Source organism: Agelaius phoeniceus, chromosome Z, assembly GCF_051311805.1.
Source record: "Agelaius phoeniceus isolate bAgePho1 chromosome Z, bAgePho1.hap1, whole genome shotgun sequence".
Classification (NCBI taxonomy): Eukaryota; Metazoa; Chordata; class Aves; order Passeriformes; family Icteridae; genus Agelaius; species Agelaius phoeniceus.
Window position 1 is genome coordinate 86,381,370 of NC_135303.1, and position 15,156 is coordinate 86,396,525.

At 58.8% G+C, this 15,156-nt stretch overlaps 4 protein-coding genes across 16 annotated transcripts in view; 1 reads left to right on the top strand and 3 right to left on the bottom strand.

The window, feature by feature from the left end:
- The window catches only part of LOC129133239 (ubiquitin-associated protein 2), a 284,552-nt gene that overhangs the window by 251,655 nt on the left and 17,741 nt on the right, over positions 1-15,156 (top strand). The window lies entirely within an intron of this gene.
- On the bottom strand, positions 618-1,190 carry LOC143692086 (interferon-like). Its single transcript, XM_077171635.1, has one exon. The coding sequence runs from the start codon at positions 1,188-1,190 to the stop codon at positions 618-620; it is 573 nt and encodes a 190-aa protein (XP_077027750.1).
- On the bottom strand, positions 6,579-7,168 carry LOC143692087 (interferon-like). The gene has a single exon (XM_077171636.1). The coding sequence runs from the start codon at positions 7,149-7,151 to the stop codon at positions 6,579-6,581; it is 573 nt and encodes a 190-aa protein (XP_077027751.1). The 5' UTR covers positions 7,152-7,168.
- Positions 12,540-13,129, bottom strand: LOC143692088 (interferon-like). The gene has a single exon (XM_077171637.1). The coding sequence runs from the start codon at positions 13,110-13,112 to the stop codon at positions 12,540-12,542; it is 573 nt and encodes a 190-aa protein (XP_077027752.1). The 5' UTR covers positions 13,113-13,129.

Sequence of the window (15,156 nt, forward strand, 5' to 3'; positions counted from 1 at the left end):
TTGTCTGTGAGTCAGAGGGCCATGGATTGGATGGATGGATGGATGGATGGATGGAGCAAGGTGTGGATAAAGCAGATGAGGTGCAGCGGTGCTCTTGAGCAGCCTTTGGGTGTTTTTCTTTTTGTGCTTCCATGGTGTTGGCCAAAGGCTGGCAGTGCTTTTGCACAGGGGCTTGCACAGGGGCTGCTGCTTGGGCAGGCGGCGTTGAGAAGAGGGGTCGGGGGCTGTTTGCAGCAGGGCTTGGAGTAGGCGTTGGGCGGAGATGGCTTTCCCCTGGCGCAAAGAGTGCTTGCAGTGCTCGAGAGAGGAGAGGCAGTGGCAAGTGTTTTGTCATAAGTCTTTATTTGGACTGGCATAAATAAGTGAAGAGGTAGAAAAATAAATACGTGAATAAATAGAGAAATGAAATAAATAAGTCAATAAATAAGTCAATAAATAAGTGGAGAAGGTCTTTTGTCCATATCAGTATGAGCAGCGGAATCGCTGGAGACGCAGCGGTTGAAGGCTGCGGGTGCCGTGCGGTTGTTGCGGGCCTGTGTGTGGTCCCAGGTGAGAGGAGGCGTGGGGTTGGAGGTGGGTTTGGGGCGTCGGTGTGGCTGGGCGGGTGGGCGTTGGCGCTAGCGGCGCATGGCGCGTGTGAGGTTGTGGAGGTGCAGTAGAGAGGCACGAGCTTCGAGGCGGACGTGGTCCCAGGCGCAGGCGCTGTGGTTGTGGGCGTGCAGGAAGAGGTGGATGTCCCTGAAGTACTTGTTGATGGCGAGCAGCGGGTTGCGTGGTCCTTTGAAGGGCGTGGCGTTGTCGGGGAGGCATTGCTCCAGGTGGTGGATGTGGTGCTGCAGCTTGTTGAGGAGGTGGTTGCGAGCCTGGCCGGGCCAGTGCTGGCGGGTGCTGTTGGAGCTGAGGGTGTGGAAGAGGTGCTGCAGGATGCGCAGGGCGGTGGCGGCGGCTTGGTGGGGCTGCAGGTTGTGGTGGAGCAGGCTGGCGGGGAAGAAGGGCGGCTCTGGCAGGTGGCAGGGCTGCGTGTGGCCGACAGCCATGTCCTGGAGGAGGCGGAGAGCGTCGCCGGGGAAGGTGTCCTCGTGTGTCCAGAGGTGTTGGCAGGCCAGGGTTCCGGCCAGAGCGGTGAGGAGGAGCAGGAGGGCCGGGGCGGCGTGCGGCAGGCGTGGCTGTGTGGCTGTGGGCACAAGCATGGTGAGTCTCTGTGGGTGCTGTTGGGTGCTGCTGGGCAGGAGGAGCCTGGTGAGGCTGGCTGGTGCTGCTGGTGGCTGTGCTTGGGGTGGCTCCGGGTGCGCGGCTTTGTATGCGAGGCCGCTTTCCCTTCATCGCTTTCCGATTGTCCGCAGTTTCTGCCTGTACTTTCCAGTCTGTACTGGTGGCTGTGTAGGTTTTGGGGAAGTGTTTGGTCGGGGTGTCCGTGGTCGGGGATTGTGGTGGCAGCGGCGTGCCGGCCTTGCGAAAGCTGTGTCTCGGAGGCGTCGTTGTCAGGTGTGGCGGAGTGGGCTCTTGGCTGTTGCCCTTCACCTGCCGGGCCAGATGCGCGGTTCGTGCTGTGCTGCTGAGTCTCTCTTTGTGGCCAAGCATGCTTTCCACCCGCAAATCCCTGCTGGTGGCTGTGGTGACTTTTCCTTTCCCTTGGTGGCTTGCCTTTATTTTCATCTTAGCCACTGTTTTCCTTTTGTGGTTGCAAGGCATGTGCGGTGATGTCAGTGGGCGGGGGCTGGCGTTTCCCCCTCAATGCCCAGAGGCAGTGGCAGTGTTCAAGGGGCTGTGTGTGCACGTGGGCCTTGGAGGCCTGAGTGTGTCCTTGCACAGAGGCAGGGGCTCCAGCTGCTGTGTTTGGGAGGAGCCATCAACGAGGCAGGTGAGGAAGGCGGCGCAAGGGAGGGGCTTTGCTCTTCCTGTCGTGCTTGCTCCGCTGGCTGTGGCCCTGGAGCAAGGGTCCGGTTTGGAGATGCGTGGCCCAGTGGATGAGGCAGCCGCAGGGCCAAAGAGGACTGTCCCCCGTGAAAGCAATGGGGTTGTGTTTTGGGATTGCCAGAGCCCTCGCCTGCAAGAGCGTGTCCTGTTCAGGGCTCGTTGGTCCGTGTGAGGTGTGGCGTCCTTGGAGGGGATGGCTCTGAAGAGGCACGGGGGTCTAGAGGACATCACGTGGGAGCAAGAGGGCAGGGGCTGGGCTTCTGTGGCTGGAGTAGCGAAGGTTTGCCAGCAGTTTCAGATGCCTTTCCAAAAGCGCAGAAAAGCTGGGGATCGCTGAGGAGGAATGTGGGCTGTGCAGAGATGTGCAAGGGGACGATTGCCATGGCCTCGTGGAGAAATGGTTGGATGGTTGCTAGGAGCACAGCATGGGCTTTGAAGGTTGGAGACTTTTGGGGCAAAGAGGCTGTGGAGGGGAGCGGATGTTTGTAGCCTTGTGCGTCAGCGATCTCCAGGCATGCCGCTGAAGTCGCGCGTGGCAGGTGCTGGGAGCCCCGCCTGAAGAATGGAGATCCCCAGGCCACTGTAGGGCCGGGTCAACTTTGAGACCATCTTAGCAACCTGAACTTAGTGTCCGAGTGCATGGCACGTGAAGAGGTTAATGCCTGAGTCGTGAGGGAACTTTCAGATGGAGTTGCTAGGCCACAGTGCATCGTTTTTGAAAGCTGGTGTCTGTCAGTCCAAATGCCCAAGAAGGGGTAGAAGGGAAGTATAAGCCCCGTTTTTAGAAAGGGAAAAGGAGAAGAGTGTGGGAAGTACGGAGCATTCAGGCTGAGCTGTGTGTGAGGCAAGAAGATGAGGCTGCTTCTCCGGGAGACTATGTTAAGGCCAATGGAAAAGCAAGAGGTGATTGGGAACAGGGAGCATGGCATTCCAAAGTGCAAAATCACCATTCCTGGCAGTTTTGGTGCTGTTCTATGCTTAGGGCTCCACAGCAGTGGTGGAGAGGGGCAAGGAAAGGGACCTGGTGTGCCTGGCTTTGTGCAAAGTGCTTGACGGTGTCCCGCATGACGTCGTTGTCTGTGAGTCAGAGGGCCATGGATTGGATGGATGGATGGATGGCGCAAGGTATGGATAAAGCAGATGAGGTGCAGCGGTGCTCTTGAGCAGCCTTTGGGTGTTTTTCTTTTTGTGCTGCCATGGTGTTGGCCAAAGGCTGGCAGTGCTTTTGCACAGGGGCTGCTGCTTGGGCAGGCGGCGTTGAGAAGAGGGGTCGGGGGCTGTTTGCAGCAGGGCTTGGAGTAGGCGTTGGGCGGAGATGGCTTTCCCCTGGCGCAAAGAGTGCTTGCAGTGCTCGAGAGAGGAGAGGCAGTGGCAAGTGTTTTGTCATAAGTCTTTATTTGGACTGGCATAAATAAGTGAAGAGGTAGAAAAAATAAATACGTGAATAAATAGAGAAATGAAATAAATAAGTCAATAAATAAGTCAATAAATAAGTGGAGAAGGTCTTTTGTCCATATCAGTATGAGCAGCGGAATCGCTGGAGACGCAGCGGTTGAAGGCTGCGGGTGCCGTGCGGTTGTTGCGGGCCTGTGTGCGGTCCCAGGTGAGAGGAGGCGTGGGGTTGGAGGTGGGTTTGGGGCGTCGGTGTGGCTGGGCGGGTGGGCGTTGGCGCTAGCGGCGCATGGCGCGTGTGAGGTTGTGGAGGTGCAGTAGAGAGGCACGAGCTTCGAGGCGGACGTGGTCCCAGGCGCAGGCGCTGTGGTTGTGGGCGTGCAGGAAGAGGTGGATGTCCCTGAAGTACTTGTTGATGGCGAGCAGCGGGTTGCGTGGTCCTTTGAAGGGCGTGGCGTTGTCGGGGAGGCATTGCTCCAGGTGGTGGATGTGGTGCTGCAGCTTGTTGAGGAGGTGGTTGCGAGTCTGGCCGGGCCAGTGCTGGCGGGTGCTGTTGGAGCTGAGGGTGTGGAAGAGGTGCTGCAGGATGCGCAGGGCGGTGGCGGCGGCTTGGTGGGGCTGCAGGTTGTGGTGGAGCAGGCTGGCGGGGAAGAAGGGCGGCTCTGGCAGGTGGCAGGGCTGCGTGTGGCCGACAGCCATGTCCTGGAGGAGGCGGAGAGCGTCGCCGGGGAAGGTGTCCTCGTGTGTCCAGAGGTGTTGGCAGGCCAGGGTGCCGGCCAGAGCGGTGAGGAGGAGCAGGAGGGCCGGGGCGGCGTGCGGCAGGCGTGGCTGTGTGGCTGTGGGCGCAAGCATGGTGAGTCTCTGTGGGTGCTGTTGGGTGCTGCTGGGCAGGAGGAGCTTGGTGAGGCTGGCTGGTGCTGCTGGTGGCTGTGCTTGGGGTGGCTCCGGGTGCGCGGCTTTGTATGCGAGGCCGCTTTCCCTTCATCGCTTTCCGATTGTCCGCAGTTTCTGCCTGTACTTTCCAGTCTGTACTGGTGGCTGTGTAGGTTTTGGGGAAGTGTTTGGTCGGGGTGTCCGTGGTCGGGGATTGTGGTGGCAGCGGCGTGCCGGCCTTGCGAAAGCTGTGTCTCGGAGGCGTCGTTGTCAGGTGTGGCGGAGTGGGCTCTTGGCTGTTGCCCTTCACCTGCCGGGCCAGCTGCGCGGTCCGTGCTGTGCTGCTGAGTCTCTCTTTGTGGCCAAGCATGCTTTCCACCCGCAAAGCCCTGCTGGTGGCTGTGGTGACTTTTCCTTTCACTTGGTGGCTTGCCTTTATTTTCATCTTAGCCGCTGTTTTCCTTTTGTGGTTGCAAGGCATGTGCGGTGATGTCAGTGGGCGGGGGCTGGCGTTTCCCCCTCAATGCCCAGAGGCAGTGGCAGTGTTCAAGGGGCTGTGTGTGCACGTGGGCCTTGGAGGCCTGAGTGTGTCCTTGCACAGAGGCAGGGGCTCCAGCTGCTGTGTTTGGGAGGAGCCATCAACGAGGCAGGTGAGGAAGGCGGCGCAAGGGAGGGGCTTTGCTCTTCCTGTCGTGCTTGCTCCGCTGGCTGTGGCCCTGGAGCAAGGGTCCGGTTTGGAGATGCGTGGCCCAGTGGATGAGGCAGCCGCAGGGCCAAAGAGGACTGTCCCCCGTGAAAGCAATGGGGTTGTGTTTTGGGATTGCCAGAGCCCTCGCCTGCAAGAGCGTGTCCTGTTCAGGGCTCGTTGGTCCGTGCGAGGTGTGGCGTCCTTGGAGGGGATGGCTCTGAAGAGGCACGGGAGTCTAGAGGACATCACGTGGGAGCAAGAGGGCAGGGGCTGGGCTTCTGTGGCTGGAGTAGCGAAGGTTTGCCAGCAGTTTCAGATGCCTTTCCAAAAGCGCAGAAAAGCTGGGGATCGCTGAGGAGGAATGTGGGCTGTGCAGAGATGTGCAAGGGGACGATTGCCATGGCCTCGTGGAGAAATGGTTGGATGGTTGCTAGGAGCACAGCATGGGCTTTGAAGGTTGGAGACTTTTGGGGCAAAGAGGCTGTGGAGGGGAGCGGATGTTTGTAGCCTTGTGCGTCAGCGATCTCCAGGCACGCTGCTGAAGTCGCGCGTGGCAGGTGCTGGGAGCCCCGCCTGAAGAATGGAGATCCCCAGGCCACTGTAGGGCAGGGTCAACTTTGAGACCATGTTAGCAACTTGAACTTAGTGTCCGAGTGCATGGCACGTGAAGAGGTTAATGCCTGAGTCATGAGGGAACTTTCAGATGGAGTTGCTAGGCCACAGTGCATCGTTTTTGAAAGCTGGTGTCTGTCAGTCCAAATGCCCAAGAAGCGGTAGAAGGGAAGTATAAGCCCCGTTTTTAGAAAGGGAAAAGGAGAAGAGTGTGGGAAGTACGGAGCATTCAGGCTGAGCTGTGTGTGAGGCAAGAAGATGAGGCTGCTTCTCCGGGAGACTATGTTAAGGCCAATGGAAAAGCAAGAGGTGATTGGGAACAGGGAGCATGGCATTCCAAAGTGCAAAATCACCATTCCTGGCAGTTTTGGTGCTGTTCTATGCTTAGGGCTCCACAGCAGTGGTGGAGAGGGGCAAGGAAAGGGACCTGGTGTGCCTGGCTTTGTGCAAAGTGCTTGACGGTGTCCCGCATGACGTCGTTGTCTGTGAGTCAGAGGGCCATGGATTGGATGGATGGATGGATGGATGGATGGAGCAAGGTGTGGATAAAGCAGATGAGGTGCAGCGGTGCTCTTGAGCAGCCTTTGGGTGTTTTTCTTTTTGTGCTTCCATGGTGTTGGCCAAAGGCTGGCAGTGCTTTTGCACAGGGGCTTGCACAGGGGCTGCTGCTTGGGCAGGCGGCGTTGAGAAGAGGGGTCGGGGGCTGTTTGCAGCAGGGCTTGGAGTAGGCGTTGGGCGGAGATGGCTTTCCCCTGGCGCAAAGAGTGCTTGCAGTGCTCGAGAGAGGAGAGGCAGTGGCAAGTGTTTTGTCATAAGTCTTTATTTGGACTGGCATAAATAAGTGAAGAGGTAGAAAAATAAATACGTGAATAAATAGAGAAATGAAATAAATAAGTCAATAAATAAGTCAATAAATAAGTGGAGAAGGTCTTTTGTCCATATCAGTATGAGCAGCGGAATCGCTGGAGACGCAGCGGTTGAAGGCTGCGGGTGCCGTGCGGTTGTTGCGGGCCTGTGTGCGGTCCCAGGTGAGAGGAGGCGTGGGGTTGGAGGTGGGTTTGGGGCGTCGGTGTGGCTGGGCGGGTGGGCGTTGGCGCTAGCGGCGCATGGCGCGTGTGAGGTTGTGGAGGTGCAGTAGAGAGGCACGAGCTTCGAGGCGGACGTGGTCCCAGGCGCAGGCGCTGTGGTTGTGGGCGTGCAGGAAGAGGTGGATGTCCCTGAAGTACTTGTTGATGGCGAGCAGCGGGTTGCGTGGTCCTTTGAAGGGCGTGGCGTTGTCGGGGAGGCATTGCTCCAGGTGGTGGATGTGGTGCTGCAGCTTGTTGAGGAGGTGGTTGCGAGCCTGGCCGGGCCAGTGCTGGCGGGTGCTGTTGGAGCTGAGGGTGTGGAAGAGGTGCTGCAGGATGCGCAGGGCGGTGGCGGCGGCTTGGTGGGGCTGCAGGTTGTGGTGGAGCAGGCTGGCGGGGAAGAAGGGCGGCTCTGGCAGGTGGCAGGGCTGCGTGTGGCCGACAGCCATGTCCTGGAGGAGGCGGAGAGCGTCGCCGGGGAAGGTGTCCTCGTGTGTCCAGAGGTGTTGGCAGGCCAGGGTGCCGGCCAGAGCGGTGAGGAGGAGCAGGAGGGCCGGGGCGGCGTGCGGCAGGCGTGGCTGTGTGGCTGTGGGCACAAGCATGGTGAGTCTCTGTGGGTGCTGTTGGGTGCTGCTGGGCAGGAGGAGCCTGGTGAGGCTGGCTGGTGCTGCTGGTGGCTGTGCTTGGGGTGGCTCCGGGTGCGCGGCTTTGTATGCGAGGCCGCTTTCCCTTCATCGCTTTCCGATTGTCCGCAGTTTCTGCCTGTACTTTCCAGTCTGTACTGGTGGCTGTGTAGGTTTTGGGGAAGTGTTTGGTCGGGGTGTCCGTGGTCGGGGATTGTGGTGGCAGCGGCGTGCCGGCCTTGCGAAAGCTGTGTCTCGGAGGCGTCGTTGTCAGGTGTGGCGGAGTGGGCTCTTGGCTGTTGCCCTTCACCTGCCGGGCCAGATGCGCGGTTCGTGCTGTGCTGCTGAGTCTCTCTTTGTGGCCAAGCATGCTTTCCACCCGCAAATCCCTGCTGGTGGCTGTGGTGACTTTTCCTTTCCCTTGGTGGCTTGCCTTTATTTTCATCTTAGCCACTGTTTTCCTTTTGTGGTTGCAAGGCATGTGCGGTGATGTCAGTGGGCGGGGGCTGGCGTTTCCCCCTCAATGCCCAGAGGCAGTGGCAGTGTTCAAGGGGCTGTGTGTGCACGTGGGCCTTGGAGGCCTGAGTGTGTCCTTGCACAGAGGCAGGGGCTCCAGCTGCTGTGTTTGGGAGGAGCCATCAACGAGGCAGGTGAGGAAGGCGGCGCAAGGGAGGGGCTTTGCTCTTCCTGTCGTGCTTGCTCCGCTGGCTGTGGCCCTGGAGCAAGGGTCCGGTTTGGAGATGCGTGGCCCAGTGGATGAGGCAGCCGCAGGGCCAAAGAGGACTGTCCCCCGTGAAAGCAATGGGGTTGTGTTTTGGGATTGCCAGAGCCCTCGCCTGCAAGAGCGTGTCCTGTTCAGGGCTCGTTGGTCCGTGTGAGGTGTGGCGTCCTTGGAGGGGATGGCTCTGAAGAGGCACGGGGGTCTAGAGGACATCACGTGGGAGCAAGAGGGCAGGGGCTGGGCTTCTGTGGCTGGAGTAGCGAAGGTTTGCCAGCAGTTTCAGATGCCTTTCCAAAAGCGCAGAAAAGCTGGGGATCGCTGAGGAGGAATGTGGGCTGTGCAGAGATGTGCAAGGGGACGATTGCCATGGCCTCGTGGAGAAATGGTTGGATGGTTGCTAGGAGCACAGCATGGGCTTTGAAGGTTGGAGACTTTTGGGGCAAAGAGGCTGTGGAGGGGAGCGGATGTTTGTAGCCTTGTGCGTCAGCGATCTCCAGGCATGCCGCTGAAGTCGCGCGTGGCAGGTGCTGGGAGCCCCGCCTGAAGAATGGAGATCCCCAGGCCACTGTAGGGCCGGGTCAACTTTGAGACCATCTTAGCAACCTGAACTTAGTGTCCGAGTGCATGGCACGTGAAGAGGTTAATGCCTGAGTCGTGAGGGAACTTTCAGATGGAGTTGCTAGGCCACAGTGCATCGTTTTTGAAAGCTGGTGTCTGTCAGTCCAAATGCCCAAGAAGGGGTAGAAGGGAAGTATAAGCCCCGTTTTTAGAAAGGGAAAAGGAGAAGAGTGTGGGAAGTACGGAGCATTCAGGCTGAGCTGTGTGTGAGGCAAGAAGATGAGGCTGCTTCTCCGGGAGACTATGTTAAGGCCAATGGAAAAGCAAGAGGTGATTGGGAACAGGGAGCATGGCATTCCAAAGTGCAAAATCACCATTCCTGGCAGTTTTGGTGCTGTTCTATGCTTAGGGCTCCACAGCAGTGGTGGAGAGGGGCAAGGAAAGGGACCTGGTGTGCCTGGCTTTGTGCAAAGTGCTTGACGGTGTCCCGCATGACGTCGTTGTCTGTGAGTCAGAGGGCCATGGATTGGATGGATGGATGGATGGCGCAAGGTATGGATAAAGCAGATGAGGTGCAGCGGTGCTCTTGAGCAGCCTTTGGGTGTTTTTCTTTTTGTGCTTCCATGGTGTTGGCCAAAGGCTGGCAGTGCTTTTGCACAGGGGCTGCTGCTTGGGCAGGCGGCGTTGAGAAGAGGGGTCGGGGGCTGTTTGCAGCAGGGCTTGGAGTAGGCGTTGGGCGGAGATGGCTTTCCCCTGGCACAAAGAGTGCTTGCAGTGCTCGAGAGAGGAGAGGCAGTGGCAAGTGTTTTGTCATAAGTCTTTATTTGGACTGGCATAAATAAGTGAAGAGGTAGAAAAAATAAATACGTGAATAAATAGAGAAATGAAATAAATAAGTCAATAAATAAGTCAATAAATAAGTGGAGAAGGTCTTTTGTCCATATCAGTATGAGCAGCGGAATCGCTGGAGACGCAGCGGTTGAAGGCTGCGGGTGCCGTGCGGTTGTTGCGGGCCTGTGTGCGGTCCCAGGTGAGAGGAGGCGTGGGGTTGGAGGTGGGTTTGGGGCGTCGGTGTGGCTGGGCGGGTGGGCGTTGGCGCTAGCGGCGCATGGCGCGTGTGAGGTTGTGGAGGTGCAGTAGAGAGGCACGAGCTTCGAGGCGGACGTGGTCCCAGGCGCAGGCGCTGTGGTTGTGGGCGTGCAGGAAGAGGTGGATGTCCCTGAAGTACTTGTTGATGGCGAGCAGCGGGTTGCGTGGTCCTTTGAAGGGCGTGGCGTTGTCGGGGAGGCATTGCTCCAGGTGGTGGATGTGGTGCTGCAGCTTGTTGAGGAGGTGGTTGCGAGTCTGGCCGGGCCAGTGCTGGCGGGTGCTGTTGGAGCTGAGGGTGTGGAAGAGGTGCTGCAGGATGCGCAGGGCGGTGGCGGCGGCTTGGTGGGGCTGCAGGTTGTGGTGGAGCAGGCTGGCGGGGAAGAAGGGCGGCTCTGGCAGGTGGCAGGGCTGCGTGTGGCCGACAGCCATGTCCTGGAGGAGGCGGAGAGCGTCGCCGGGGAAGGTGTCCTCGTGTGTCCAGAGGTGTTGGCAGGCCAGGGTGCCGGCCAGAGCGGTGAGGAGGAGCAGGAGGGCCGGGGCGGCGTGCGGCAGGCGTGGCTGTGTGGCTGTGGGCGCAAGCATGGTGAGTCTCTGTGGGTGCTGTTGGGTGCTGCTGGGCAGGAGGAGCTTGGTGAGGCTGGCTGGTGCTGCTGGTGGCTGTGCTTGGGGTGGCTCCGGGTGCGCGGCTTTGTATGCGAGGCCGCTTTCCCTTCATCGCTTTCCGATTGTCCGCAGTTTCTGCCTGTACTTTCCAGTCTGTACTGGTGGCTGTGTAGGTTTTGGGGAAGTGTTTGGTCGGGGTGTCCGTGGTCGGGGATTGTGGTGGCAGCGGCGTGCCGGCCTTGCGAAAGCTGTGTCTCGGAGGCGTCGTTGTCAGGTGTGGCGGAGTGGGCTCTTGGCTGTTGCCCTTCACCTGCCGGGCCAGCTGCGCGGTCCGTGCTGTGCTGCTGAGTCTCTCTTTGTGGCCAAGCATGCTTTCCACCCGCAAAGCCCTGCTGGTGGCTGTGGTGACTTTTCCTTTCACTTGGTGGCTTGCCTTTATTTTCATCTTAGCCGCTGTTTTCCTTTTGTGGTTGCAAGGCATGTGCGGTGATGTCAGTGGGCGGGGGCTGGCGTTTCCCCCTCAATGCCCAGAGGCAGTGGCAGTGTTCAAGGGGCTGTGTGTGCACGTGGGCCTTGGAGGCCTGAGTGTGTCCTTGCACAGAGGCAGGGGCTCCAGCTGCTGTGTTTGGGAGGAGCCATCAACGAGGCAGGTGAGGAAGGCGGCGCAAGGGAGGGGCTTTGCTCTTCCTGTCGTGCTTGCTCCGCTGGCTGTGGCCCTGGAGCAAGGGTCCGGTTTGGAGATGCGTGGCCCAGTGGATGAGGCAGCCGCAGGGCCAAAGAGGACTGTCCCCCGTGAAAGCAATGGGGTTGTGTTTTGGGATTGCCAGAGCCCTCGCCTGCAAGAGCGTGTCCTGTTCAGGGCTCGTTGGTCCGTGCGAGGTGTGGCGTCCTTGGAGGGGATGGCTCTGAAGAGGCACGGGAGTCTAGAGGACATCACGTGGGAGCAAGAGGGCAGGGGCTGGGCTTCTGTGGCTGGAGTAGCGAAGGTTTGCCAGCAGTTTCAGATGCCTTTCCAAAAGCGCAGAAAAGCTGGGGATCGCTGAGGAGGAATGTGGGCTGTGCAGAGATGTGCAAGGGGACGATTGCCATGGCCTCGTGGAGAAATGGTTGGATGGTTGCTAGGAGCACAGCATGGGCTTTGAAGGTTGGAGACTTTTGGGGCAAAGAGGCTGTGGAGGGGAGCGGATGTTTGTAGCCTTGTGCGTCAGCGATCTCCAGGCACGCTGCTGAAGTCGCGCGTGGCAGGTGCTGGGAGCCCCGCCTGAAGAATGGAGATCCCCAGGCCACTGTAGGGCAGGGTCAACTTTGAGACCATGTTAGCAACTTGAACTTAGTGTCCGAGTGCATGGCACGTGAAGAGGTTAATGCCTGAGTCGTGAGGGAACTTTCAGATGGAGTTGCTAGGCCACAGTGCATCGTTTTTGAAAGCTGGTGTCTGTCAGTCCAAATGCCCAAGAAGCGGTAGAAGGGAAGTATAAGCCCCGTTTTTAGAAAGGGAAAAGGAGAAGAGTGTGGGAAGTACGGAGCATTCAGGCTGAGCTGTGTGTGAGGCAAGAAGATGAGGCTGCTTCTCCGGGAGACTATGTTAAGGCCAATGGAAAAGCAAGAGGTGATTGGGAACAGGGAGCATGGCATTCCAAAGTGCAAAATCACCATTCCTGGCAGTTTTGGTGCTGTTCTATGCTTAGGGCTCCACAGCAGTGGTGGAGAGGGGCAAGGAAAGGGACCTGGTGTGCCTGGCTTTGTGCAAAGTGCTTGACGGTGTCCCGCATGACGTCGTTGTCTGTGAGTCAGAGGGCCATGGATTGGATGGATGGATGGATGGATGGATGGAGCAAGGTGTGGATAAAGCAGATGAGGTGCAGCGGTGCTCTTGAGCAGCCTTTGGGTGTTTTTCTTTTTGTGCTTCCATGGTGTTGGCCAAAGGCTGGCAGTGCTTTTGCACAGGGGCTTGCACAGGGGCTGCTGCTTGGGCAGGCGGCGTTGAGAAGAGGGGTCGGGGGCTGTTTGCAGCAGGGCTTGGAGTAGGCGTTGGGCGGAGATGGCTTTCCCCTGGCGCAAAGAGTGCTTGCAGTGCTCGAGAGAGGAGAGGCAGTGGCAAGTGTTTTGTCATAAGTCTTTATTTGGACTGGCATAAATAAGTGAAGAGGTAGAAAAATAAATACGTGAATAAATAGAGAAATGAAATAAATAAGTCAATAAATAAGTCAATAAATAAGTGGAGAAGGTCTTTTGTCCATATCAGTATGAGCAGCGGAATCGCTGGAGACGCAGCGGTTGAAGGCTGCGGGTGCCGTGCGGTTGTTGCGGGCCTGTGTGCGGTCCCAGGTGAGAGGAGGCGTGGGGTTGGAGGTGGGTTTGGGGCGTCGGTGTGGCTGGGCGGGTGGGCGTTGGCGCTAGCGGCGCATGGCGCGTGTGAGGTTGTGGAGGTGCAGTAGAGAGGCACGAGCTTCGAGGCGGACGTGGTCCCAGGCGCAGGCGCTGTGGTTGTGGGCGTGCAGGAAGAGGTGGATGTCCCTGAAGTACTTGTTGATGGCGAGCAGCGGGTTGCGTGGTCCTTTGAAGGGCGTGGCGTTGTCGGGGAGGCATTGCTCCAGGTGGTGGATGTGGTGCTGCAGCTTGTTGAGGAGGTGGTTGCGAGCCTGGCCGGGCCAGTGCTGGCGGGTGCTGTTGGAGCTGAGGGTGTGGAAGAGGTGCTGCAGGATGCGCAGGGCGGTGGCGGCGGCTTGGTGGGGCTGCAGGTTGTGGTGGAGCAGGCTGGCGGGGAAGAAGGGCGGCTCTGGCAGGTGGCAGGGCTGCGTGTGGCCGACAGCCATGTCCTGGAGGAGGCGGAGAGCGTCGCCGGGGAAGGTGTCCTCGTGTGTCCAGAGGTGTTGGCAGGCCAGGGTGCCGGCCAGAGCGGTGAGGAGGAGCAGGAGGGCCGGGGCGGCGTGCGGCAGGCGTGGCTGTGTGGCTGTGGGCACAAGCATGGTGAGTCTCTGTGGGTGCTGTTGGGTGCTGCTGGGCAGGAGGAGCCTGGTGAGGCTGGCTGGTGCTGCTGGTGGCTGTGCTTGGGGTGGCTCCGGGTGCGCGGCTTTGTATGCGAGGCCGCTTTCCCTTCATCGCTTTCCGATTGTCCGCAGTTTCTGCCTGTACTTTCCAGTCTGTACTGGTGGCTGTGTAGGTTTTGGGGAAGTGTTTGGTCGGGGTGTCCGTGGTCGGGGATTGTGGTGGCAGCGGCGTGCCGGCCTTGCGAAAGCTGTGTCTCGGAGGCGTCGTTGTCAGGTGTGGCGGAGTGGGCTCTTGGCTGTTGCCCTTCACCTGCCGGGCCAGCTGCGCGGTCCGTGCTGTGCTGCTGAGTCTCTCTTTGTGGCCAAGCATGCTTTCCACCCGCAAAGCCCTGCTGGTGGCTGTGGTGACTTTTCCTTTCACTTGGTGGCTTGCCTTTATTTTCATCTTAGCCGCTGTTTTCCTTTTGTGGTTGCAAGGCATGTGCGGTGATGTCAGTGGGCGGGGGCTGGCGTTTCCCCCTCAATGCCCAGAGGCAGTGGCAGTGTTCAAGGGGCTGTGTGTGCACGTGGGCCTTGGAGGCCTGAGTGTGTCCTTGCACAGAGGCAGGGGCTCCAGCTGCTGTGTTTGGGAGGAGCCATCAACGAGGCAGGTGAGGAAGGCGGCGCAAGGGAGGGGCTTTGCTCTTCCTGTCGTGCTTGCTCCGCTGGCTGTGGCCCTGGAGCAAGGGTCCGGTTTGGAGATGCGTGGCCCAGTGGATGAGGCAGCCGCAGGGCCAAAGAGGACTGTCCCCCGTGAAAGCAATGGGGTTGTGTTTTGGGATTGCCAGAGCCCTCGCCTGCAAGAGCGTGTCCTGTTCAGGGCTCGTTGGTCCGTGTGAGGTGTGGCGTCCTTGGAGGGGATGGCTCTGAAGAGGCACGGGGGTCTAGAGGACATCACGTGGGAGCAAGAGGGCAGGGGCTGGGCTTCTGTGGCTGGAGTAGCGAAGGTTTGCCAGCAGTTTCAGATGCCTTTCCAAAAGCGCAGAAAAGCTGGGGATCGCTGAGGAGGAATGTGGGCTGTGCAGAGATGTGCAAGGGGACGATTGCCATGGCCTCGTGGAGAAATGGTTGGATGGTTGCTAGGAGCACAGCATGGGCTTTGAAGGTTGGAGACTTTTGGGGCAAAGAGGCTGTGGAGGGGAGCGGATGTTTGTAGCCTTGTGCGTCAGCGATCTCCAGGCATGCCGCTGAAGTCGCGCGTGGCAGGTGCTGGGAGCCCCGCCTGAAGAATGGAGATCCCCAGGCCACTGTAGGGCCGGGTCAACTTTGAGACCATCTTAGCAACCTGAACTTAGTGTCCGAGTGCATGGCACGTGAAGAGGTTAATGCCTGAGTCGTGAGGGAACTTTCAGATGGAGTTGCTAGGCCACAGTGCATCGTTTTTGAAAGCTGGTGTCTGTCAGTCCAAATGCCCAAGAAGGGGTAGAAGGGAAGTATAAGCCCCGTTTTTAGAAAGGGAAAAGGAGAAGAGTGTGGGAAGTACGGAGCATTCAGGCTGAGCTGTGTGTGAGGCAAGAAGATGAGGCTGCTTCTCCGGGAGACTATGTTAAGGCCAATGGAAAAGCAAGAGGTGATTGGGAACAGGGAGCATGGCATTCCAAAGTGCAAAATCACCATTCCTGGCAGTTTTGGTGCTGTTCTATGCTTAGGGCTCCACAGCAGTGGTGGAGAGGGGCAAGGAAAGGGACCTGGTGTGCCTGGCTTTGTGCAAAGTGCTTGACGGTGTCCCGCATGACGTCGTTGTCTGTGAGTCAGAGGGCCATGGATTGGATGGATGGATGGATGGCGCAAGGTATGGATAAAGCAGATGAGGTGCAGCGGTGCTCTTGAGCAGCCTTTGGGTGTTTTTCTTTTTGTGCTGCCATGGTGTTGGCCAAAGGCTGGCAGTGCTTTTGCACAGGGGCTGCTGCTTGGGCAGGCGGCGTTGAGAAGAGGGGTCGGGGGCTGTTTGCAGCAGGGCTTGGAGTAGGCGTTGGGCGGAGAT